Source organism: Branchiostoma belcheri, unplaced genomic scaffold (assembly GCF_001625305.1).
Source record: "Branchiostoma belcheri isolate BF01 breed outbred unplaced genomic scaffold, Haploidv18h27 scaffold427, whole genome shotgun sequence".
In the NCBI taxonomy this organism is placed as follows: Eukaryota; Metazoa; Chordata; class Leptocardii; order Amphioxiformes; family Branchiostomatidae; genus Branchiostoma; species Branchiostoma belcheri.
The window spans coordinates 55,049-63,507 of NW_017804051.1; the positions used below are offsets into that span (position 1 = coordinate 55,049).

The following is an 8,459-nucleotide window of genomic DNA, read 5'->3' on the forward strand; positions in this document are numbered from 1 at the left end:
GGCTCGGTTGGGTTAACGGCGGCCTAGGCTAACATTCATGTTCGAGTTAGGACGTGTGTCTGCACGATTGCCACATACATGTTTCGAACCCGAATCATGCTCCACCATGTTCGATATGACGTCATTCGAATAGAACGCGTGTTCGAATTCTGGGTTACCGGCGGTCATTTGTATGTTTTCCCTGTAAACCCGCGTTGCTACGCATTTTATTCACGGAGTATGACTTAAACGGCTTTACGCGCAGCTGGAAACAACATAATTCATCTTTAGAGTAATCCATGTTTACGTATTATCACTTTTCTCTCAAAATTGTCCGAGGCTATTTTGCATATAAGTCGAAATTTTTTAACTGTGGCGATTTTTTAACGAAAAATGACAGAAAAATAGCTGTTTCTGTCGTTTTGGGCCCAAAAAAACAATGTCACTGTCATTTAAAACAAAATAGCCTCGGACAAAAATAATAGATAGGGGATTGGCTTTCTACTTGTAAAATATCATGATGAAATGTGTTGTTACCGCTTGCGCGTAAAGCCATGAAGTAAACAGCTTTTTTTTAACCAAAATGTTGATTTTTAACCCAAAAATTCAGAAGTAGTAAAAACAAAATAACCTTTATTCAACGTATTTATTAATTATTTAAGTTGTGGTGCGACCAAGCTATCAAAAGTTACAGCCATATGTATGAAATACTAATCATAGTTGGCCATAGGCTGCCTTAACCCAACCGAGGGGAGAGTTTCTTTCAACAGGACAAAGCTTCCAAAGAAATAAACGATAGCTTCGCAATTGTTTTTTGTTGTTGTTGTTGTTGTTTCTTTAATAATATTTTCTTCTTTTACTCTCAGCTCCAAACCTAGCGCTGGGAAAACCAACGTCCCAGTCGAATGTCGCACATAACGGGTTTGCCTCCCGAGCGACTGACGGATGCAGGGACCCGAACTGGGGTAGCCAGTGCTGCACCCACACTCCAGCGGAGGCGAACCCTTGGCTGCAAGTGGACCTCGGAACCTCGGTCAGAGTCCAGTGGGTGGTCATCATGAACCGCGCGGACTGTTGCCGAGAGCGACTCAGCCCCTTCTCCGTCCACATTGGAAACAATGCGCGCGTAGACCAGAACCCTCGCTGCGGCGGGCATCACACCATCCCCGCTGGTAAGGACAAGGATGCCATCAACTGCAACGGACTGACAGGACGATATGTGGGGATCCGACTGCCCGGCTATGGCCGTATCCTGACAGTCTGCGAGATAGAAGTCTACGCAGGTATGTAAAGCAAAACTTTCTTTTGTTCTATTTTATTTTTTTCGCTACTGTGACTTTTTCAAACGGACAAAGGAAGTGTGCCTATGTGTGTGTGTGTGTGTGTGTGTGTGCGCGCGCGTATGTGTATGCGTGCGTGTGTAACTGAGAGAACTGATTGACGTGGAAGAGTCAATTTTTGCATGGGAAGGGATGAAGTAAACTATGCGGTATTTGCTTGCAAATCTGGCCCTTCTAGTGTGCAATATGTTGCCACTAATGCCTGCACTACCATTGAAGCAGATGCCACGAAGTATGCTTTAATGCAGGATACTCCACAAGCTGGGGGAGGATATATTGGAATATACTGGGTATATTTAGGAAGTTTTGTTCCAACAGGAGTCAGCGAACTTTATGTGATCAAAACACCCAATATTTGGAGGGGAATGTAACTTTTCCTGTCAAGTTCTGCTACTTTAATGGAAATCACTCCGACTCTTTGAAAAATCGAAAAGAGGTAAAAAATGAAAGAGAGATGAACACTGACTATCTGACTGACAGACAAATATTAGAATTCTATTTTTCTAGGTACTGTATCAAAGAGGACATCTGAAGTGAGAGAGGAACCCGAGGGAAAGGACTGTGGGGAACATAAGGTTTGGCCACAGCAAGTAATTTGTATGGATGGCATCAGCGTGCGCATTAATTTTTACCTGATTTGGGGGGCAACACATTTTGTTGTCCTCTCAGTGACAGTGGTCAACATGCGGAAATGGTAAAATTTGTCTGTTGCCATCCTGGAGCTTGGGTGACGGATAAATATGAAGAGGAGTGACAGGACAAGGCTCTGATTTATTACTATGTCCTTTCGTCTAGTTTGATGAATTGTTGTATTTAATTCCTTTCATATGTGATCAAAACTATTTGAACAATGATTGAAAACTTTCATTTTCTCAAGGTTGTTTCAGCGACAAATTGATGTTGTAATAGTTGACAGTGTATTATTGAATAAACTGTGCTGGATACATCAATATTGGATACATCAATATTGGTTTATGAGGTAGATCATGCAGGGTATATTAAATTTTTGGTCCCTCCCACTGATGCTTACCTACAGGACAACGAAAGCTGGGTGGGTGATGACGAGTTACAGAACTGCGGCTGTGACAGCGGCGAAGAGTTCTGCTACAAGGTGGAGTGTGGGCAGGATGGAAAACTGCAACCCAGCAAGGGCGAAAACGGGATGTGGACCTGTCAGGAGACGGAGGAAGAGAAGGAAGAAACCGGTAATTCATGTTTTACTATGATTCTTTATACTATATTACAAAACATGTGGATGAGCAAATGTCATCAGAGCCTTCTATGAAGTTTTACTGTGATTCTACAAACTATTACAAAAAGTATACTGGATAAGAAAATATCAGAGCCCCATAAACTTCCACTACCAAATGTGTTACAGGTTATGGTGTTATGTAATTATAAGAAGAAATTGTTGATGGTTGATAGAGTTATTTGAAACCTTCCTTGCAGGTTAAAGTAGTAAAAGTTAAAGTATATCGTACGTCTTTTGTTTTCCAGCACGGGAGTTCCGGGAGGAAATCATAGGGAGTGGGATGGAGGACTTCAAGGAATAAATGGTGAGTAGGGTCGGTAGAAGCATGGTTAAATAGTTAACGTTGTTTCAAGCCTTGCCAGTTAATGATACACATTTTTGTAATGTTCATGATTTTCAATTAGATTTAGAAATGTCTAATATCTAACGCAATGTATTTAGTGTACAGGTTTTCCATCAATGAAAAACTTATGTCTTGTTGAACATATCATCAGTAGGCTACAGCAGACTGCAATGCCATGACAAGAGCCGCGGCAGAGTAGTTCATAAAAGTTTTGGGTTGTTGGCAATGCTACCACTCTTGGATGATCCATGCTTAGACCACTATTGTTGTTTCCTCTCTATACTGTAGGCTGGGATTGTGATGGTCTGGTCAAGAAACTGATGAACATGGAAGTCAACTCGGCGTGACTTTCTTTTCACACGTTCTTAGCTTATTCTTTATTGGAAACTATCTAGTCATGCTCATGTAATTTTAGATATGGACTCTATTTGCAACTCTTTGGCTTATGTCAAATCTATCTTTTCTTTTAGCAGTCTAGATCTTCTTTCCTTCCTCCCTCATGCATGGTCTTCTTTTCTGATCTCCTAAATTAGAGGCTGTTCCTTTGGTGTCAGCTGTGCATCTTATTCTCATGACAATTGTACCTGTACCTTTCGAGGTGCGATATTACAACACATACAATGTATGCTCATAAGCGGATCTTATAAATTAGAGGTGTTGACAGCAGTGAGGTTGAAAGGGACGTTCTTTTTTCAAACAAAAGGAAACGTTGGTTTAGATTCGTATTAAAGGACTAAAGACGTCATCTAGAAAGAGTTTCGTGGTGCAATGCTAAAGAAAATACAAACTATTTTAAAGATATCAAATCATTAAAAATCTTTTAAATGAACAAATGCAGAAGGTTAGGTAAATCTTGGTTAACATAATAACAATGTCAGACTATATTGTTTATTTGACTCTCCTTTCAACAGCCAATGGAAATCTGGCATCTTATTTGAAAATGATATTAAATGGGGCTACAGTTACACGCAATTTGACATGCAATGCTACCTTGTCTTAGACTAGCATCACACAAAACTCTCCCATAAGACAGGACAAGCTGAAGGAATAAAAGGAGGACAGAGAGAGAGGCAATGATCTGTTGTCAGTACCAAAAAAAAAAAAAACTTATGGTGGGTTGAGAGAGAAAATGGTCCTAATAAGAAAACTGCAGAGTAGTACATGTAGGAAGTAAAACCTATTTGGCAAGAGTAAACATCTATGTTTGACCTGGTGGGGAAAAAGATTGCGGACAAGAATTTTTATCTCGAAATTCTACATACATCACAAGCAAACAGCAGAAAGACGAAACTTGAAAATACAAGCTAAATGTTCAAATACGGTCAGAATAGTCAATAATACAGTCCGTTCCATTTTGTATGGAAAATCGTTCTATATTAATAACCTTATTTTTCACTTCCTCCATAGTACTTGCTGTAACAGGGTTCTAATGTTTAGTTTCACTTATTCTAGAAATCAAAATTTTACATAACAATCTGGTAAATTGCTACACTGCTACGAGCTTAGAATTGGAAAATTGGCCAATAAGGTCGACCTACTTGAGGTAACAAAAGGTAGATTATTTTTGCTTTGGATTGAAAATTAACGAGAGGAATATATTTGGTGATTTTAGAACGTTCTTAATAACCTGTAGTACACATGTTAAACAAGAATAATTACAGTGTGCTCCTCCTCTATTTTTACGTTATGTCAAAATACTTGTAGCTCCTCCTCTATTCTTGCGGTATACACATCAGTATATACCAGTAACTTCTCCATTCTTGCGGTATACTAGTAACTCCGGATCCTCCATTATATTCTTGCAGTATATCTATATACTAGTAACTCCTCTATTGTTCTGGTATATCAATATACTACTGCTCTATTCTTACAATATATCTAATATTATTCTTGCAACTCATCTTTTCTTGCAGAATATCTATATACTAGTACTATATCTATCCTTTCAGTATGTCTGTATGCTTAGTAACTCCTCGTCTGTTCTTGGAATATATCTATATTTCTACTAGTAAAGCAAAAAGTTTATTAGTGAAGGCAATATCTGCAATGCTATAATCAAGATAACAGTATAGTCGACTAGAGTACATTGCTTAGGTAATCGTGAATGGATTTATGGAATATGAAATGAATTGTTAATTGTCACCAACTTGTATGGAATATGCGTTTTAATGCGTTCTATATAAGACCATCCTAGAACGCATGAAGAAGCTGGCAGGGACATTATAAGAAACATGGAGAATTGACACAAACTGGATTCGATTATATTTACTGAATTTCAATTAACGCAACGTATGCATCTGCATTTAGTGTGGTGGCAATAAAATAGCAGTTTGAGGACCAAATACTTGTTTTTCTGGTCTTTTGTTCTTAACTAGGTTAGTTGGCCGCATGCAGAAGTACTAGAAGGGAAATAAAGAAGATATAGTATTACGGTAAAAATAACCAAGAAGATACAGTAAAATTATCCAGATTGTTTCCATACATATGCACGCACGGAAGATAAAGAGAGAGAGAGAACTGAAGAGAAAGGAATAGATACAACGTCTTTATTGGTTTTCCAACCACAAACATACTTATGTAGGGAAAGACACAAGTCTCCCTGAAGTGGGTAGTTGTTAGAATCAACATATAATACAATCAATGAACAATGATTGAAATATAGAAAGATATAGAAAAGGAGGGGAGATCGAGCGACAGCCATTATATAATTTATAAATTTAAAGCATCTAAAGAACATAGTTAAAATCAGTGTGCAGATCCCCCATTGTGGACGTCACCTTGTATTTCAGTTATTATCCAACATAGTACAGATTATCTTATTTTCCCAGCATGTTCAAGATTAAAACAGCCACAAACATTTTCAGATAGTCATGATAGTCGGTTGTCTCTCAGACTTTCCAGGCCTTGTTTGTCCCTCGGTTGAACAAACACACGCACAGTTATGCTCAACCCCCATTTATCTATAGTCCTGAGGTACCACGCACTCATGTAGATTGTTCGTGTTGACAATCCATGACATACCGAGCACTTTGAAACTGACCCAAGTTATCCACCTTCCGGCTTTCCCTGGGGGATAATTGTTCCTGATTACGACACGAAAAACGTCCATCAATGCCCCACACGTACAAGTGTATGTGCAAGTATACACATACATACAAACAAACATACGTACAGTACCTACATACACGCACACACACACGCACACACACACACACACACACACACAGAGAGAGAGAGAGAGAGAGAGAGAGAGAGACCAAGGTCTACGAATATCCCCCAAAAAGACTATGACCCCGAGTAACTCTAAATTAGATTTTCCGGATAATTACTCCATTTCTGTCAGAGACACCAGATTGAACATTAAAGCGAATAACATGACTACCTACTTCACCTAGACGGCCCTGTGAAATGCGTAACGGGGTGAGCTAAGTTGACTAGGCGGGGATAAAAGGCAACAGAGCGGAAGAATCCCAGCCTGAAACTCCGTACGATACAGATACATAGGCAGACGGAGAGTGTGAGAGAGAGAGAGAGAGAGACAGAGACAGAGAGAGACACACAAAGAGAGAGACACACACAGAGAGGGAGAGAGAGAGAGAGAGAGAAAGGCACAAAGGGACAAGATATCTGTAAGTACCCTGTAACTATACCATAACTGTATGCAAAACGTCTTATATCTGTACATTCACCTGTAATGTGAAATCTAACTAAAACCAATAATTTACAAATCAATTGTACTAACCTCTAGAGTATGGTTACAGAACATTCCTCTTAGTAATGGAAAGTATCGCACTGCTGACAGGACTTGTTAGCAGTGCGATACTTTCTGTTACTGACGGGACGATCCTGTCAGCAGTGTAACACGTTCTGTTACTGACGGGACGATCCTGTCAGCAGTGCAACACTTTCTGTTACTGACAGGACGATCCTGTCAATAGCCACAGGCTAAACAAATTAGTAGTGCCGAGTCATAACTGCCGCAAAAGGCCATCATGTTCCGACTTGTCGTAAAAGCCACTATGTATTACTACATTCAAATTTACAATACCAGCTTTGTATTTTTGTTGTTTAGCAGCATTTTGTATTCTTCCCCGCGCACTAGGTTTCGGGTCTGTAGAGGATGTCATATATATAAGTCAGTGTGGCCTAAGTTAAATACACAATGTCATGTGACTTCTTACATTTTGTAATATGCAACTGGAGATACAACTCTGCGGCATGTACATTTCACTCGCTATTGTGTTGACAACAATATACGCTAAGAGTAACTTAACCGTTTGACAATTAGAAGTGAACCACATAAGACGAAACAGTTATATAAGATATCATAACCATAAAATTCAGTTGCTGAAGTAGACATTTTACCTGCCTCGCAAACTGGGCATCCAATTCAGATTTTACTTGTACTAGACTTACACAAGACAAATGTTAAAGTTTGCAATGTTGTTTCAGAAAACGTAGATGACTCTTTCAAGAGAAATGTTATATTTTCTAATTGCTTCTTCTGTTGGTTTCCTTTAGTCAGCATAAAGTTAGAATAAAGAACCTAAATATTAATTTTCAAGCAACAAGCTTGAAACACGTACATTATTCAGAGTACTAGGTCGATTAAGAAACACAATTATTTTGGACAGTTATGGTATTTTAGAAATATCCAGAGGGACTTATAAGAGATACTATATTTAGAAAGTGCAACATAATTATGAAAAAAGAGTAAATAACCGTGCGGTAGGACGATAACAACTTTACTTCTACCTCAAGACCTCATGAAATCAATACAGACATAGCGTTTTACATTGAATCAGTTAAAGAGGTACTGAATCTGGAATGGCAACCTTTCATAGCGTCAGGACTATCAGTATATTAAAATTACAACCTTTTATAGGGATGACAACCTTTAATAGGGTAAGCATTGTTATATATTTTAAAAACCTTAACTGTGTTTTTCTTTTCATTGTGAGATCACTCCTGGCAACATACAGCAATACAGTTTATGACCTCCAATGTTAGCCTTTAAGTCATGCTCATGTAAAATGAGAGAAAAATCACATCATTGTAGGAGAAATAGCACAAACACTGCAAACGGCTTACAATGTATGGTTCTAAGAAGATACACGCAAAAAATCTACATTGTGTGACGTTATGGAGCTGGTCGGAGTTTCATCTCCGTGCGCTTCAGGGAGTACTTATTACCCTTCCAGTGGCGCCAGGTGACTCCGCCATCGTTACTCCCAAAAGTACCCAGGTGGTACTGGCCGTTCAGGTTTGAGTGGTAGCAATCGCCGTACCACCAAGCACCTTTGAACGTCTGAGCACAACTGGACGAGTACACGTCGTTATCTCTGTCCTTGGCACTGAATGGTTTCCCGTCATGGTACGTCAAGCTGTCTCCTGTGACAAAAACAGACATTTGCTCTACATAACAAGACGAGGTATTCTATTTATTGATGCGTGTTGACAGTTATCTCTTAAACGATACTGGAAAGAATCCGTTTTGTGTCAAACATTTTATTCAATTTGTCATTTTTAGCATCACGTCTTTCAA

The 8,459-nt window shown here is 39.0% G+C and overlaps 1 protein-coding gene across 2 annotated transcripts in view; it reads left to right on the forward strand.

Annotated features, from left to right (window-relative positions):
• The window catches only part of LOC109478195, a 21,272-nt gene extending 20,002 nt beyond the window's left edge, over positions 1–1,270 (forward strand). For both annotated transcript variants that reach the window (XM_019779654.1, XM_019779655.1), the window contains one exon: positions 846–1,270. In XM_019779654.1, coding sequence (XP_019635213.1) covers positions 846–1,270 — 425 coding nt within the window. The remainder of the gene's footprint in view (positions 1–845) is intronic.
• The last annotated feature ends 7,189 nt before the right edge of the window (positions 1,271–8,459 follow it).